This window comes from Battus philenor, unplaced genomic scaffold, assembly GCF_028537555.1.
Source record: "Battus philenor isolate CCGP_79_NKW_IND1 unplaced genomic scaffold, ilBatPhil1.0.hap1 SCAF_25, whole genome shotgun sequence".
Classification (NCBI taxonomy): domain Eukaryota; kingdom Metazoa; phylum Arthropoda; class Insecta; order Lepidoptera; family Papilionidae; genus Battus; species Battus philenor.
Window position 1 is genome coordinate 10,178,350 of NW_027181688.1, and position 19,333 is coordinate 10,197,682.

Here is a 19,333-nt window from a genome sequence, read left to right on the forward strand (position 1 = left end):
CAATAAAATCAAAAGAAAAGACGTGGTAAAGGAAATTTATAGATTTAACTAAAAATAATAGAAGGTGAATTACGTACAGAACTTTTTTAAAAGTATTTTTAAATATAATAAAGACCACGGTATATATACCAGCATACGTAGCCTAGGACGTCTAAATAAGATCGGTCGGAAGCGGCCTGAATTTAGCTTTTTCCGACGACCTTTACAACGTCATCAATCCATCTGGTGGATGGACGTCCATCACTACATTTGCCGCTGTATCTCTTCTACAGAACAGAACCTTAAAGTCACAGCGACCATCTGTTTTGAGAACTATACGGCTCAATATTAATTAAACTTGCTAATCCGCTATGCTATTTCGGTTACTTTTATTCCTCTACGAGTATTATTATTCTTGATTCCATCTTATAAAGAAATCACGAGCATGCGCTTTTCGTGGCCCGTTGAGCTGCTGTGAACTTTCAAATGTGAACAGAAGTAAAAGATTTTTGTAAGTAGGAAAGCCATGTATACAAAATGAAGTGATTTTATAGAAAAGGAGTAAAACTAAAGAAATAACGATTTTTAGCAAACATTCAATTGATGATTTTGATCTTAAACAAAATATTGATGGGCGATAAAATCAAAGTATATAAGATATAGATCTTACAGTGAACGGAGACGGTGATGTTGACGGTTGCGGCACCTTGGGAGTTGACCGCCTCGCACGTGTAGATGCCGGCGTCGTGCCGCGACAGCCGCGTCATGTTTAGCATGCTGCCCTCTGATATTATTCTGTCGTCTGTGAACAAAATCTTTGTCAATTGATTCACTAAAGGTAGACAAGCACAGGTTAAATAAAAACATCATCGGAAACTATTTACACTATTGATGGTAAATATGAAAAAAATTGATTTTGTATCATTAATATATAAATTACTGGATAACTACGAATCTTCCTATATATGTAGGTTAAAGCAGATTAGATCAGGTCACGTGCTTTGATACGATATGTATGAGCTCTTGCAAGACAATTTTTTTCCATTTTAATCTACAATTAATCTCAGACTATAAGCAGATTTATTCCGTTTCTTTTATCACGTTCAAGATGCTCCTTAGCATGAGATATCTCCAAGTTTTTGTATATGGCATTTTAGTTGTTTAGTGTTGCTGATAGTTGCTTTTGCATTAGCTATAGCGTTCGAGTGATTTTTTAGTCGCTGTAAATATTTATCATGAGTTACACATTACTTATTTTATAGAGCCCAAAAATGAAATGTATGACAAGCTGGTATTTATATTAAGTAACATTATAAGTAAACGAAACGCTTATGTGAGCCTTTTATCTAACTTGTGTCATTGTATGTATTTCACTTTATCAAAAAGTATAAGCGAATTTAGAAGAAATTAATTTACATTTCAAATAGAGTTTTTCCTAATTTATCAAAACGAATACCGAGATTTTGTTCAATTACAAACATTGTGTTAATGATAAGTAATTTAGCATTCCACATGAATACAGTTCAAAGAAAATTATGTCATCCGTAAATCGTGTTTGCCGTTACTCCGAGTGAGACGCTCTAATGAAGTCACTTCTGATTGAATACCTCCGTCACTGTTTAAAGTATTTATGTGTCATTTTTAACACATTTACTTGTCGGTGTGGCCGCTTGATAAAAAGCCGTAACATAATTATTGAAAATATATCATCGTAGGGAAGACACATGTTATGTAAAGACCTGATAACTTATTTTATACTTTTATTCAGAAACCAATAGCGTTTACTTTTGAAAACATGGTTTATACTACTAATTAAATATATATCAAGTTCAACAAAAGGTTTCCGTGTATATCTTGGTAGTACAATAACTTGTTGTGCGAGAGTGAAAGACAAAATTATTAACTGTATTTGATTAAAATGATATAAAACCTAATTTTAAATATTATGTTTTGTATTTGTATGTTTTGTAAAGATTGTATATGGGTGGCACACTAAAATAAAAACTCTTCATAGCAAATAAAGATTAAAAAACAAAATTTTGAGTGTGGAGAATATTAGTAAGTCTTGTTGGTGGGTATAACAGCGCACCGACAACACAACAGACACGTCGAGTTGATATCTGTAGACATTATACTGTTAGTCGACTATATGGCGCCAGTCGGCAAAGCACGAAGTAAACGTCATTACCACGAATTTTTAATTTTTTTTTGAGACTACGATGTCATTTAACTAAGAACCAACTAGAATATTCTTATATTCGACTAATAGTGTAACAATACAACTAGAGAAATTTAAACGCTCGGACAAATTCGGCGTCAACTGTCTGAAGCCACAGGTGCAAATATTCTTCTATCTCAGTAAATATTTTTTTACGACCAAACTATTTAAGACGCGGTTACTACGATATATGTAGAAAACTTTTTTATTGTTTATTATCAGTTGATAAAATGTCATCAAAATATCAGTTCTCTCTTGCGTCATTTGGTCAATTGTCTGCCAACCAAATAACGACCAAACGTTGAATAACTATCAACAACATCATCGTTTCAGCCATAGGACGTATACTGCTAGACAGACCTCAGATCAGTCGAAAGCTACCTGTATCTAACCACGTGCTTCAACAGACATTGGTTCTGCGCGCTATGTTGTTCGCTCATTGTCACTTCAATTTGTTAAATCACTGGGCTGTGTTGGTTTATTTCGTTCTTCTACGGATCTCCTAATGAGATTTTTTAGAAATTTCAAATATAGCCTTCACCATGGCTCGTAAAATTACTGTGAGCTGTGCTTGTCGATCCGTGGTCTCCACTCTAGCTGCTTAAGGTTCCAGCGGCCGCGTGGTCTGCGCGTAGAGTTACCGTAAAGCACACATATTTTTTAATATCTTACTTGAACTGCTATACGAAGACTGCGTAATGGGCAAGCCATCTTTAGTCCAAGTGTAGGTGATACTCCCAGGGTTGCCGTCAGCTCTGAGCACAATGACCAATGGCTCGTTCTCCACGCCCACCGTCGTATCCAGGGTAGTCTCGTCGAAAATCGGCGCATCTGTGTTGGAAAAGTTTCATTATAACGATGCTTTTAACGGTAAAGTAATTGTGTCTTTCCAAATAAAATGAGCTTTTTAATTACTCAAATTTTCGTTAGTAAACAAATTTTGTTGAAACCTTTTAAATTTAAAACGTGTTGAGACTCAATGGAATCAAGGTTTTTAAAGCTTTTTATAATTATAAAACGTTTATTTATAATTAAGACTGAATAAGACTTGCGATCGCAGGTTGTTGGTTCGTTTCCGGGGATAAAACTTTATATTTAATTCATACTTTGTTCATTGTTTATTAAGTATTACCGCAGCTCACAAACAAGTTACCGAAAGATGGACAACAGCGTTCTCTGCATACCGCACTGCGTTTATGGCCTTTCCCCCATAGGTATCCTTAAGGGTAGCTCTATGCCTTGCAGTGGGTGCCTATGGACTAAAACGATAACCCAGTGGCCGGTTCAGGGAGAGAAATCGAAAGAAAGATCAGACTTCCTCACAGGAGCCAGAGATCTGGTAGTTGGAAGATGTTATCCTCTTTTCCCTAATCTCAATTCTTCGCAACGTTTAATACATAAAATAATATCCTAGTTAAGTTCTATACCTATAAGAGCTGTGGTTTGAAAATATGAATTTTTTGGTGTTCTTTCAATCTTCGATGCGGGTAGTATCGGTTATTAGATGATATTTACTCAGCGAAAGTAATATTCTTTACTAAATTTAATGTCTCTATGTTTTATGGTTCCTGAGATATTGTAAGGAGTCAGCATTTGTGTAAATTTTCGACATAGGTATAAATTTCTAATATAGACGGACGGCTTTTTAGAGAAATGCGATAATTTTTTGTACATTATACTTACATAAAACTTTTAATGGTAAAGCATCGTGCACACTTCTCTGCAATGCTTCGTTCATTGCCTGGCAAGTGTAAACAGCGCCGTTAAGGTCTTTGGTTATGTTTAACTTGAGCTCGATGGTGGAAACTGTCCCGCCGTGTAGACCTTTCTTTAACTGCATCGGAAGACCTTTAGGAATAAAAAAAGTTTTTTATATCGTTTCATTGATTTCGTTTTATTGATATAACCGTTTCACTCTCGGAAATTTATTGAAAATAGATTGGAGATAATTAAGAAGAATTCAATTTCCAGCAACTATTTTTTCATATATATGGACATATGTTGGTCTACTATCTATACATATGTACGGAAAATTAATAAGTGCTGTTTAAAGATGATTTAATTTCAAACAATTCATAATCTTGATCATTAAAGGTCACGAGAATAATGAAAATATAATATATACTCTCTTTTCATACAGAAGTATATGTTTATGTATGAGTAAAGACTATTTATGTGTCTTATTTACGTATGAAGCGTTTTGCAATCTCAAATTCAGTGCAAAAGAAAATTAAGAGAGAATAACGGCAATTAAATCCCCTTTTATAATCATATTTTTAAGTAATGTACTAAATTTTTAAATCAACAGAAAATGATGGCAATAGCATCATATTGTTAAAAATGTAGTTAAAAGGGTAGACTAAAAGGTCATTTTGGTATAAAAGAAATATTCTTCTTCTTCTACTTTGCATAATAGTGTAACTTATTAATAAGTTACACTGTGGTTATTAAAATTAAACAAAGCGAAAGTTAATAAAAATCATATAGCAGTTTAAAGACTTCAATGAAAGTCATTACAAAAAACTAAGAGTTTATAGTAAGCTCTTCAAAGTTGAAACATGTAAAAAGAATTATTGGTGTTCAATAAAACATTAGTTTTCATCAAATCGGACTCTACTGGAATTCTTCCTTTGATGTACAAAGTGATCAATGTAAGTTATAAAATGTGCATACTTACCCTGGACAGGGATGCCATCACGCCACCACGAGAGTGTAGCGGGCGGGTTGCTGGAGGCTGCATCGCAGTACAGCGTGGCTTCGATTCCCGGCTTAAGCTCCGCTGGTTCGGCCCTCACTTTCACCGCTTCGGGTGCGACTGTTCAGTGACACCAAAAATGCAATTAGAAGCAATAGAATACTTAAGTTAATATGTCCCTCTGGAGTTGCAGACAATGTCCACAATACTTGGCCATACCGGCCGATCTTAAGCCTCGCGTTGTTACTCAGTCTACGTTTGTTTTTTTCGTTTCCACTTCAGCAAGTATTGCTAGTAGTACTACCTAGAACGACTACGTTTGCAATCTCCTTCAGTGTTCCAGTCTAGGGCTTGCCTCGGTATATGATGGAGGTATCTTCGGAGCGTGCCTATCCAGATTAATTTCCGGCGGTTTGATTTGCTGGTTGATCGGGCTATCCAGAGGCAGTAGAATTACAACTCGTAAAGTTTTATTGCAGGGATAAAAGCCTTTGTACAGTGTAAAGGCCCTTAAATGGACGGAATGTTGTTTAAAATGTGTGGAATTCGGTTATTACAATCATAGAAATGACTAAAACTGTTAATTCTGCACCAAACATTGTTAAATTTCATTTAAAAAGAACTACTGATGAGTGTCTAGGCAGCTCCTTTAGCAGATCTGCATTTCGAGCCGTTAGCAGATAGCTACTTCTTCTTAAAATAAAATGAACGATTCAAAAGTCCATATAAATGCCTACTTGAATAAAAATTGTTTGAATTTGAATTTGATACGAACGAACAAAATTTCGGCTGTAGACCACACTTTTTAATCATCATCGTCGTTTTAGCCGTAAGACGTCGACTGCTTGATTATGGTCCGGTGACAACTTTAACGGGCTCGTTTGTGCATCTTATGTGGGAACGTTACGCTTGCCGGCCCGTAATCTCAAATTCAGAACTTTAAGATCCCATTAACAATCTGTTACATGCCATGTTGTGTATCCTTAACTTAATTTTATTCATTTATAACCCCAAACATAAATCTTGCGAATATGAAAGTTGGTAAACATTAACAGCGCAACACGATATTTTCCCCAAAGACCTGGATATCTTCGGTAAAAAATATAAATACGGTTTTATGTAAAAGTAAGATAAGATAATTTCTTTCGCACGTCAAAAAATTAAAATATCAAACATTAATGTTGTATGGTTAACAATGAAACGCTATTTTTAACATAATACATAAATTAAGCTCTAAACATAAATTGAAATTTAGAGATGCAAAATGGGATTGTCTTTGAGGATGTAAGCTCGCGAGCATTAAGACCTAGGAGTTCTGTAGATCACATGACGAGTGAACGTTCAGAGCGCGCAATTCTCACTGCGTTGTAAGTTTTCAGCGTACAAGGTTCGGAACAAAGCAACCGTTATAATACGTAAAACTGAAACCTGCTCCTGAAACTTGTGTGAGAAGCGCGGGCACGGTAACTTTGCAATCTCGCGTGGGAATTTAATTTAAACTAAAGCTCTCACGATTGTTACACGTTACGTAAGCGATGGAAGTTTAAATAAAAAGAAAAGGAATATATGCCTGCTTCCTGGGCGAAGCGCCGCCATATGAGACGTGTTTTGGTATGAGTCCTTGTATGACAAGGTATAGATATTTTACTTATATATTGTATGCTGCTAAGGGGGCTTTTTTACTTCTTATATTGATCAAACATTATCAACTTTATTTTGTAGTGTTATGACAAAAAAATAAAAGGTCTCTTTTGAAAAAAAAAAAAAAAAGAAATGCCTGGAACGCCAAAGATGTGTAGATAAATCGGTGCATATTTTTACTCTATCTAGTATTACAATGTACAAATATTACTTCGTTGTCGCTTGCGTGATATTGCAAAAATAAATTATAAGATAAGTACGTGCTTCATGTAAGAAGCACAACGCCTTTTGTAAAAGAACGTGTACAGCCTCTAGTTGTATGCCCTTTATATTATTGTTTTTATAATTTTTGTGGGAGTGATAGAACAAAATTAAATTTAAACATTACTTTTTAAGAGTACGGTGGGGGGATCGCCTTTTTTGAATGAGAATGTATGGGTGTATAAAGTTAACTATTGTATGATACAATTATTACGGCTAGTAAATATTTGGGTAACATATTAGGTATGCACACGAATCGGTATGAACTGTCTTTTAATATTTTAATTAACCTTATAGCAAACTGGCTTTCATTTTCCTAGTCAAAGAAGGAATAAATACGAACACATGTGATTTCCAATGGTTACATTAAAAACACGTGCATCGGGACCCTGATGTAATATATTTTTGTACAAAAATTTAAAATAAAGTTTGAGTTACAAAGTATTAACTATGATTTACATGTATAAATACTCACAGTGGACGTTCAAGGTGACGGTCTCAAATAGCGGGATCTCTGTAGCGCTGTTGGTCGCTTCACACCGGTATTGCGCCTGGTTGTCGGTGACGTTTGTGAGGATCGATATCTCAGCCGACACGGATTTGTCGCTCGCTTTTGACACCGAGTGTACCTGGGAAAACAACAATAAATTTAATGATTCATAACCTTGTTCATTCCTTTGCTATGTACAAAAGTAGCTCAATAGTGACTGACGAATAGGGTTGACATATAAAAAGTCTATATTAAAACAGTAAATAAATCATTTTTATCGTTTCAGTCGTAGGTCATACACTACTGAATTTACAATACGATCGGCTAGAAGTGGCGTGTATTTAGCGTCTTTCAATGACCTTAACAATAAAAAAAACACGGTTTATTCATTTAGATAAAAGTTATATTAGATTAGAGAGATTTACCATAAGTAATGTAATAGAAGGAGAGTGTGCAGGAGATCTGAGAGAGATCGATCAAAACTCCATATCCGCAGCCGGCGACCTGTAGACCTTTGAAGAAGGTTATACAGTGTCCTTCTTCAACTCAGACCTGGTCGGTGGATAAGAGGTGATACATCGCACGCACGTTCTGACTGCCCAGAAGCGTGCGTGTTAATTTCGTTCGGAGGACTGTGACAACGTGTGGCAGTTGTAGTTCTACCCTAACATTGCGCAACTTGTCTACCACCGTTGAAACTACGGTAGTTTGACATGTCATCCATAAAAACGTGTGGTTTTAGCCGGCATGAGTCCGGTATAACATTTTTAATATGCCCCTGTGAGACAAAATAAAAGGATCTTTACAAACCTTCTTGTCGTTTTTGAACCAGGTCAAAGTCGCCAGAGGATTGCCGCCAGTGGATATGCAGGACAGTTTCTGAACTGTGCCCGCAGCGAGGGTGGTACCAGGGATATAGCCCGTGATCATCGGGGCACTCGGTGGATCTAAAACAGAAGAAGTAAATAACATTTTAATGAACTAATAACATACATAACACATGCAAAAGGTTAGGATAATTAAGAAAATGAAAACGTAGAAATAAATAAAAGGGTAAAATTTATAATACAGCATAATGTACAATTAAGCAAAAAGGTAAAAATAAATACAGAATATGTAATAACTGTAAAATTTGGTGATGGAACACGACCAAAGTGAATGAAAGAATATATGAAGAATAAAAGAAGAAAGAATAATTGATATTAAGACAGAATAAAGATGACGATTTAAATAATATAATACTGTTTGTTGTATTATTGTTATAATATCCCTGTGTTACACATGACAGAAGTACGAGAGGCTACCAAATACGGTGGCCGTGTATAACAAAAGATTAGGATATTTGTTAAAGCTAATAAATAAAACAAATACATGTTATTTATTTAAATATTGGGTAAATACAATAAAATACAGCTAAAATAAATAAATGACGAATATAGAAATTTGTTACAACGAATCCCACTTTGATATATACTAAATTCAAACCGAGCTTCCCTATAATGGCATTCATCAATTTAAAGTTGCGAATGTTCCTATCGCGTCTAAGAAAAGCAAATTACAAACACCTTGTTTTCTATGATCATTTTTAGAATGATTCTTAGTAAAATGGTCATGTACCCGATTTTAGTGTGTTAGGCGTGAAATTCGTAATAAAAATAAATACAAAGTTTTAGCTCGTTAGAAAATGATATACAACTTTACAAAGCATACATTATGATCAGTTATAAGGATAAAAACTTTAAACGAATGAATTTATAACACATTTTTCAACAAAAATCTTTAATAATTTTACACCTATTTATAATCATTCTGTGTAAAGTGGTCACTCCGAAACATGTTATCTTTTTTTTTATAGCAGAATGTGAAAGGCTATAAATTCTGGCAGTACAAGTCTGCAGAGATAGGAAAAAAAATATTTGTTAATTATTTTCGTTTATGAAATAAAAAAAAAAACCATTAGCAATACATTATAGTGCGTGGTACCTCTATTCGAAACATTTCTATCTCTCTAGTCGCTCGATGAATAAATACCTATCCGTTGCAATTTTGTACCTCATTTTCCAAAGAAAGGTGGTTTAATACAAGGTGTATATACGGAACATTATTTCCTCCACTGGATTCTCTTTGCGAGGCCATTAATAATAAACAATATCCTACTGCCAGCGCAACGTTTTTCTAACACGCTAAACTTTGTTCTCGCAAATTATGTACCGCGTTACCTGCTAAGTACGGAAATATGCTATTATAAGCTATTTTTAATATTTCAATGAATAAATTACATTATCACTAATAAACTAAATACTTCGGTAAGATTATGCTTTTGTTTCTTTTAATAACTGTATTCGTAAGGCGTTTGTAGTTTATGTGTTGTGTGTTTCATATGTTCGTAATGATATCATGGTCAAAATTTTGGTCGTAAAATATTCACTGCTGGTCATATCTCTATTCCTATTCAAAGTCCTTAAACAGGTCGTCGGTCTAATTTATGTGTGAATGTTCTAAGTTGCACTAGCCGCCGGTCTGACCTCCCAAATTAATTATTAACAAATTGACTTGACACGCCCACATATGACGGTGAACCGAGTAAGTACCGAAAAGTAGCTTGGCCTGCCCGGGAACCGCGAACGACGGCCTGAACGACGACGATGCACCGAGCGCTAAGCGGCACATCGACGCGCCAGTAGGTGTATTTAGTTTTAAGTAATTTAAAAGTTAGAGGCAAAGGTTGGAGGCCCCGTGTTAGGTAAAACTGTTAAAGCCTTACACGGCCATCAGTATTTTCAATTTTTAACAATAAAACCTTGCCGGTCCGCGGTCTTCACACTAGAACCATAACGCCACAGAGGTTATCTGTTCTAACCGCTATATGGCTTGCCCAATGCCACTTCAATTTGCCAATCCGATGGGCTATGTCGGTTGTTATCATTCATCTAGGGGTCTCCTCATTTCTGACGTGATCTCTTAGAGAAATCCCGTGCATAGCCCTCTCAATGGCTCATTGTACGACTGTGTTTGGTGGAGTTATTATATTTATAAAAATTTAAATGTGTATTGTATTGTATTTATAGTATCGTACGTTGTAAGAATACTATTTATGTAACTAAATAATATAATTGCACCTCACTATTGTGAATACCTTTCAATCACGTTTTGTGTTCCTTATAAAAAGGTTTTACGTTAATTATACCTTTTCCTGTTGGTTCTCCCACATACGCACGTTCCAATTAGTGAAAGCTCCTAACAAGGATATGGCCAGCCCATTATTTTAATTACGTGGCATTGACGACCGTAAGTATTGAATGAATAGTTTTACCTTTTATTAGGTAGTCATTTATTATGAGAAGATAATTACGGGTAATGACAATTGCTTATTGGAATAATTGTAGCCATTGTCGGTCAAGCGCCAGTCAAGTCGGTAAACTTTTAACCCTTTCAGGACCATAAGGTGACGGTACCTTATTTAATCAATTTAGCTAGATGTAATGAATTAATAGGCATCCTGAAAACATAATTTATACTAAAAATTCAAAAAAGTTTTACATTTTTTTTGGAAATTTATGGGACAAATATGTCCCTATGGTCGCTAAGGGTTACTTTCGACTTAAACTCTAAATTTTGGTTTACTTATTGGTAAGTCTGTTTTGTTGTAAATATTTGTGGTACTCGGCGAAACAATTCCTGTTGTTAGATGATTGGTTAATGATTAGATGGATTTTTTTTTTAAACATTGAAGGTTCAGGTGATTCTTGCCGTTGAAGAGTCGTCGTTTCTTCAACCTCGACATCAAATATCCCTTGGTCATCATCCTGTACTAGAAGTCTTTGGTCTTCGTCATCAAGCACTAAGTTATCTTCCCCATCGCTATTGTCACCCACAAAAATTTGAAGAATTTTATTTTTTCTAAGTTCAAAAACTCCACGTCCCTTACGAAACATATTCTGAGAAAAATGTGAATAAGAAAATGATAGCATTTTGGTATATCACCAGGCCAAAAGTTAAGAAATTCCGTATAAAAAGTATCCCTTTACGCCGACAGGGACATCCGTGTCCCATAATCTTTATAACGATTTATCACAGAATACATCATAAATACATTACTACTGAATATTTAGAATAACAGTTTACTTGCCAGGTAATGATAATTTGACACTGTAAAAACTTGAAAAGCACTTTTACAATATCAATTATTTATTCCAAACAGCAAATCATTCGTGCCAAAAGAACTCTATCGTTCCGACGACGATAAACAATAAACGGTGTTAGTTATCCTATATTGCCAGTAAAAAATAATAAAAAGGTACTTTCCGAAATATTAAAACAAAAAAATAATTTACAATGGTTACGTAAATATTTAATTAATCCGTGATTTTTGCTTGGGACACTGGCGTCCCCGTGGTCGTGAAAGGGTTAATAAACACTATGCAGTCACGAAAGACTTCAAAACCGTTCGTATCTACGATCTCTGAATTTATGTATCGGGTTATTATATATTAGCGATTGGATTTTAGACTTAGATTTAAAATAATTGAGAGTTTTATATACATATTTATATATTCCAAGCCCAGTGTTGCAATGTTAATTGTAGTAAAAAAACCAACTCAAAAGTAAGTATGTAGGTATTCTAACACTTATTTATTAAAGACTCAAGACATGTATAACTAAAAATAATTGATATGTAAAAACATACTCGCATAAAAATTCTGAATGGGACTTATACGCAGAAAATATGAATATCGTATGTTTCTTTTGAATATTTTTTTCGTTTGTAAGTTACCAATGGATATTAGTTTGTTCCTGTAGTATTTTAATTACTTCTTTAAGTATTTTTTAATATAAAAAACGCGCAAACATGAAGATCTTCATGTGATAATAGAAATAAAAAATGTGTGTTCGTTTTTCAGACACTTTTTCGGCTATTTTGGAAATTTGTTGGATAAATAAAATGAAAACATGTTTGCTATTACTTTAACACGTACTGTGCCTAAATGTATTAGGTGACCTAATGATGCAGCGACAAACAAAAGATAAAGATTATTTAAAATCATAGCAATTAAGCAGGCCGTGCTGAAAGCTCATTCAATAAATAACGTTTACGATACTGTTTCGTTGTAACGGTATTCATAGCACGTACGGTACAAAATCAGCAGTTGCGGGCCGCGGGTATCGCAAACACGGGGCCCTAATTTAAACTCCCCTGACCGGAACGGTTATTGTGTTTATTTTTATAGCCCTGTTAAGTTTAGAACGCGGATAGAAGTGAAAAAGCTCTTTGTTTTTCATCCCTGAATTTCGATTTTACACAGTTTTGTCTACGTGCGAAACGTAGGGTGTAATATACAGGGCAGTTAGTGACAGGCGTAAAAGATTTAATAGGCTGAATGAATAGCTCATTTTGTTAGTAAAAAGCTTTACTACTAATTCATATTACAACGTATAAGTGATCTAAATAAATTAATAATTTCTTATTGGAATGCGACAGGCCTTTAAACTTCTAGTAGCACTAAGTCTGCGGTGATAGAATAGGTTATGTTGAGGTGTATACAAAATGGTTTTTTACTAGGTTTCTCCGGCGACTTTGTCCACCTGGTTTTGGAAAAAGATAAATTTTCTAATTTACCTGTTCATAAAGGTGCATGTAGAATGCTGTGTGATACCTTTGTCCTCATTATAATTTTCCTTGCAATCTGTATAAAATCCTCAAATTTTCTATGTAAAAGTAAGTATTTATATCAACGTATCAAAACATTCGCGCCTATTGCAAGGCATAAACTTCCTCCAAAGATATTTTTGGAGGATTCACTATAATCGCAATACTTGGTAGGCGAAATAGCGATCGCAGTCTATTTATATACTGGAAACTTGTGAACAGTGGTAATCTTATATAATTATTACATAAAGTGTGAAACATATAAAGGAATGCATACTGGGAATCGAACAAACCATCGCAATTCCATTAACATCAACAGCAACCATCAACAGCTATCAAAAAGTCGCTTTACACTCGCAATAGTTACAATGTTTGCGAAAAACAGTAATACTTTTAAGAGGTTTTCGTCTCTTTAAATGAGATGATATTCAAATTATATTGTAACAATTTAATTTCCTTTTCAACAAAACGCTCTTGTTATTTATTATCTAATTACGCTCCGTTAATAATATTGTATTTCTCTCTGTTTACTTACTTTACCTCTGTGCGTAATTACGCATTTTGTTTATCATTGGATTGCTGTTTGCTTCTGGTAAACGTACAAGTAGAATTTAAATGGGAAACTGTCATAGCATATGTTTATTTTGAGTACTTAACATTGTTACGTTAACTTTAAAATAAAAAATAACTAACAGTAATCTAAAAAAATAAACTGTGTAGTGCTCCCACACGATGACTTTGATCTAACAAAAACTAACCAAATTGCGTGTATTGTGGTACACTTTACAATATACACAAAACAGTGATGCAATTAGCACTTTGCTAATGTCCGCGGTACGTGGGGCCGGACTGACAATCTAGTACAGTCAGGTAAATGACCGCTTTCCCTAATCCCCCAGCGAAACCCACATTTCTCCTTCAAACAATAGAATCCCATATCTGTTAATTTAAAAACATCATGGGTTCTACAACTTTTGAGTATGATTAAGTAATGGATGATTTTTTTTCTCACTTAACATTTAATAGAGTCGTAATCCTTTTATCTGTAACATACGTAACTACTAATGTCTGTCAATTATTGAATTATTCGATTAAACTGTGTGGGTACAGTCGACGACAGAAGCGCAATTCTGTTCACATAGAACGGTACACGTAAGGCCCCTCGTCCACGGTGACTTTTTGTAGCGATGCAGTAGCGACGATGTCGCGCGTCCGCATCGATACAGTCGGGAAGCGCGCAATAGCTACCCTGCAGCCCATGATTCAGTCGCAATGAAGTCACGATACTGTCGCGATGTAAACGGGAGGTGGTTCCTCCCCAGTCGCGGTGCAGTAGCGAGTTGGCATTGCTACTGTAGGGCGTTGCAAATGCGACGAAAGAGTCACCGTGGACGAGGGGCCTAATGAACGCGTTGTAGCTAACTGTACGTCTGTATAAGAAGTAACATTTCAAGAACAAAAACTATACGACGACATTCCGCCGATATGGAAGCTTTTTGCACGAGGAATAGGTAATACCGACATAATTTACAGCAAAGTATAGAAATTTATTCTACGTGCGTACAAGGTAAGCAATTTAATTATTCCCTTCTATACATTGCAATGTAAATTGAAACTATAGTTGTTCATTTGCGTCAAGCGAAGAATGCCTAAAAAACTATGTTATGGATTGCCTTTTCTTGTTTAAAATTTGACTGTGTTAGACGCATAAAGCACAAATTCAACCTCTTATTGCATAGCTTGACCGCCACAATGTGTAGTTCGACATTTTGGCGATTCTAAAAGTATCGTTAACAATAGGAATGCTGAACACTTTTTTCCATACATATTCATTTTAGTTTACAGTGATCGCTTATGATAAGTATGCTTAAAGAACCAAAATTAGAACCTAGATCATGGAAATTAGAATCAGATTGAGCTCCCTCAGGATGGTGTTCTTCCGCTGAGTGACTGATGTTAAAGATAGCGTATACATCATTAGCCGATACACGCCCACTGAGGCATAAGCCAGCCTGACTATGTCGTCGGTCCTAGTAGTGGGTCTACCCAAGCCACGTCTACCGGCTCCTGGTCTCTAACAGCCGTCTGCCTTCGTACATAAAATTGTTGAATAGAATGTACAACAAATCGTAATGTATTTCATATTGTGCTGTTCGCATGTTATAAACAAATATCCTCAAAATCGTCACCGCAACACCGCAACACCGCCGTAAGCCGTGCCATACTCAAGCAATTAATTTGGAAGTTGTACGTTACTTTAATGAGAGGGACGTGCCGGCCGGGGCGCGCTAGGTGCACCGTCTGCTTCGATAATTGAGAATTTAGCGGAGTAATCGACAACGGTTTCGAGCTTCATTGAATTAAAGAAGTAACGGCTGCCTCCTTTGTAATGCATGAAATGTATTTAAAGCACTAAGTGAGAGCTTAATTTGATTGCGAGGTGCCGCCGCTGCGTTAAAGTGAAGACATTTCCTTTATCTCGAGTTATTTTGTTAGGAGACTGGGAGAATTACATGGGCGCAATTAAATCTTTAAATTATTTCATATGTTTATGATTAGAGAATTTTTAGAGGCATACGAATTGAAATCAAAATAGAAAATAAAACATGTATACAATAATAAGACTACATTGCAATAATGAATTATCAGTTGTACGATTTTACATTTAAACTTATTTTCGCCCATCAATACGTATATCATATAAACTAATTTATCCTTCCCTTGCCAACGACATTACTTTAGAATCACTTTACCGATTTTATTCCGTTGTTTTTGTTTCTTAAAACAATAGAAATAAGGTTTATAAGGCATAACCAATTGCGTAGAAACTTAAAAATGAAATAAGAAAACTGGCTATAAAGTGAATCCACAAAATTATCGCCTATAGTACGAAACATATATAAGAGACCTATGACCAGTAGTGGACTTTCTACGGCTGTAATCATGATGTTGACAATATTAAAATGGATTTTTCACGTGTAAATAGGGCCACCGGTTCGTATCCATATGTTATGATAATAAATTGAGGATTGATATTCCCAATGTGAAAATGGATATTGATATTGGACAATATCGATTTGTTAGTTACAAAACTTTTGTATTGTCGTGAAAGCTTTTCAAAGCTCTAATCAAACGGAACACAGCGCACGTAACGCTACAATAGCGGGCGCTGCCTTGCGACGGAACAAATTACAGGCTTCATGTATATTCAGCAGACGTTAAGGACGTATTTACTTTTTAAAAAGAGGCAAAATTGCTGACCCGTCGACAATTTGGGGCGAGGCGGGGCGAACTGCATCCCATTCCGACCTTTAGCATTTACACTACTCCACGCGGCTGCGAAGTACTAAGTACGAATTAATTTAAAACGTTTTCTCGTTTGTTTATTTTGCTTATCGTTTTAAAGGCTAACGCTCTACTTTGTCGTGCCGTGTTATTTGAAGCTTTTTTTCGCAATACAATAATCCTTTTTTTTTTTTTAAAGTTACAGTGGCGATTAGGGGCTGGTTGACCAGGAGTGGGTGAGCTATCACAAAGTGGATCGACAATATAGTCAAGGTCACGGGAAGTCGCTAGATGCGAGCAGCGAAGACCGATTATCGTGCCGAACTTTTAGAGAGGCCTATGTCTTAGAAGTTAAGTAGACAGACATCGTTTTTAAAATCGACAGAAGACGCTAGAAGCAGGCCGCACCCTATAGTTCATTTTGAAAATATAAGGAAATTGCTTAATTCCAGCAGTGGATATACCACAGCTAAAATTATGAAATTAATTTAAAGGTTTTGAAAAAAATACTTTGATACAAATTCAAAAAAAATAAATTACAACATTTATTCGCAGTTTTGTTAATCATAAATTAAGCTCTGGCGAAAATTCATAATTAACTTTTCAAATCAATACATAAATAAATCATAGGAATATATAATCTACAATTCGCTAATAGTTACTAGTATCACATTTATGATTCATTCAAATAATCTCTTAACTTCGCGATCTTGTGGTGCAACACAATAATCCAGTTCATATTTGAAATTATAATCCTTTAATTACTTGCAGCTATTTAACATTCCCGGGACGTTTCCCCAGCACTTAAAATGTAAATCGATCTCCACATGTCATCTGGAATGCTTACGTCTGGCTACGGCATGTGCGAGAAACTGTCGTATTACGAAAGCACACATTGAACGTTATTGCGTTACATTAAGGTTTATAATAGCAGCCACTGTCCCCGGTATAGCAGTACGCGGATGTAATATAGTGGCAGTAAAATAAATGGCCACTATTAAAATATACGCGTTTATTGAACTCGGTAATAATAACAGATATAATGTGGCGGGTAGAGCGGCTGACGTAGAGGTCTTTTCTCCTCTCTTCCATAATAAGAAAATAATAATTAGTACGTTATATAGCGGAGAAATGAAAGGTGTAAAAACAAAATTTCTTTGGTTTGTGCGGTTTGTCTACAGCTCGAACTTGCCGTTTTGCTAATATCGTCTGTCTTTCTTGTAAGCGGTCTTTCCCTTTCACGTTTTCCCCGAGGGCCTTTCCATAATGTCACCCTTTTTGTCCATCTCCCGTCTGTCAGCCTTGCTATGTGTTTCGACCACCTCCATTGCAGTTTTAGTGTGTGGTTGAGCGCATCTGTGGCTTTTGTTTTGCTCCTTATTTTTATGAATAAATTTTTAGCATGCTCCTTTCTAGATAGGAGTAGATAGGAGCATGCTAAAAATAAAAAAAAGTGTAGACCGCATGTCATGTGATAATTTTCATCAAAGTTTTGTTCGTGTGCTTCCAGGTCTGGCAAGAATAAGTGCGGCATGGTGCATAGCTTTAGTCTTTATCTTTACTAGCATGTTGTTTTTTAAAATTTCCATTACACTCCAGTACTTGTTCCAGGCGAGTTGGTTTTGCCTCTCGATTTCAAAGTATCTGCTCTCTTTTTCTAAGCTGATTTGTTTGCCTAGACAGATATATTTTTTTGTATATTTCATTATCTCGTTACCAACAGAGATTGTCCTTTCTAAACTGTTTCTCATCAGGATTGTTTTTGCGAGATTCATCTCTAATCTCATCTCTTTTCTTGTAACAGATAGGGAATGGACTATAAACTGTAGTTGCGAGCTAAATTCTGATTGGAACATCCAGTCATCGGCAAATCGTAGATGGCTCAGGTACTTTCCATGCACATTTACATCGCAAGTTTACCGGAGTAGCTTTCTTATTATTGATTCTAAGATGGCTATAAAGAGTTTTGGGGAGATCGAGCCGCTTTGTCTCACTCCTCTTTCCATGGGAAAACTTTGGCCCCGCGCTTTTCAATTTGACTCTACCTCTGTTGTTTTTATATATATTCTTTATTATTTGTATATATTTGTTTTCAATTCCTTGCTCTACGAGCGCCTTCCATATACTGAAACGTGGTACCGTGTCGGACGCCTTTTTGTAGTCAAAGAAAACGATGTACATGGCCCTACATTTTCCTTGATATTTTTCAATCAGTCTTTCGAGATTGTGAATATGGTCTATAGTCGAACATCTCTTTCCAAATACCGCTTATTCTGTGGGTTGCTCGGCTTCTAGTTAAATGATTATTTTTTGGTCTGTGAGAGAACAGACCATTTTGTACCCACTAGTTAACAAACTAATTGGCCTGTAGCGTCCGAAAAGTTGGGATTACTACACAGTATAACTAAATATTGTTTACCGACCAGTCTGCACTTTTTTATTACTAAAAATTTTAGACTTGTCAAGTGCTAGTAGAAACAAATACATTGTGAATCATATTGCAGAATGACAATATTATATAGTTTGTTTAGAAATTAAAAGCTACATAGTTTAAAACAAATAAGTTATAAGTTAAATTCTTTTAAGATTTTACAACTTTACTCAACCATCTTTTATTCTACTATTTTATTTAAAGTCTTAATATTTTTGAATATTATTTGGCTCTAGTATAAATACCAAAGTTCGAAAAGGTGGACAACATCTGGAGTTTAACAAGTCAGACGAAGTTTATAGCTCCAGAACTAACGTATATCGACTCGTATGCAAAGCTGGTCTATACACGAAAATTAATACAAATCCGTGAAACTATTCCATACATCGTCAAATACGAACGTCAAACTGTCGCTGTTTGTGCTTTAAGTTAGTTCTGAAGCTCTCCGCTAGATGGAGACACGTGACGCGTTTGGAAATTTCACTATCTAGCGACTGTCGTGTATGCAAATAAAGGTTGTACTGAAATTAAGGGATTTCTGACGTCCCGCCTCCAATTGAAGGTTATTCGGATGCTTGTTACGAAGCTATGTGTACACAAAATCATTTTGAACAAGAATTTTACAGTGACTTCCTCCGCATGATGGTTATTGAATTGACAAAGATTTTCTTTCGGATTTGACACAT

At 35.5% G+C, this 19,333-nt stretch overlaps 1 protein-coding gene across 3 annotated transcripts in view; it reads right to left on the minus strand.

Moving 5' to 3' along the window:
* sns (sticks and stones) overlaps positions 1–19,333 on the minus strand; it is a 332,324-nt gene that overhangs the window by 20,368 nt on the left and 292,623 nt on the right. For all 3 annotated transcript variants that reach the window (XM_068768331.1, XM_068768332.1, XM_068768330.1), the window contains exons 12-17: positions 8,095–8,231; positions 7,270–7,423; positions 4,875–5,012; positions 3,881–4,045; positions 2,870–3,028; positions 650–781 (exon numbers count right to left, since the gene is read on the minus strand). In XM_068768331.1, coding sequence (XP_068624432.1) covers positions 650–781; positions 2,870–3,028; positions 3,881–4,045; positions 4,875–5,012; positions 7,270–7,423; positions 8,095–8,231 — 885 coding nt within the window. The remainder of the gene's footprint in view (positions 1–649; positions 782–2,869; positions 3,029–3,880; positions 4,046–4,874; positions 5,013–7,269; positions 7,424–8,094; positions 8,232–19,333) is intronic.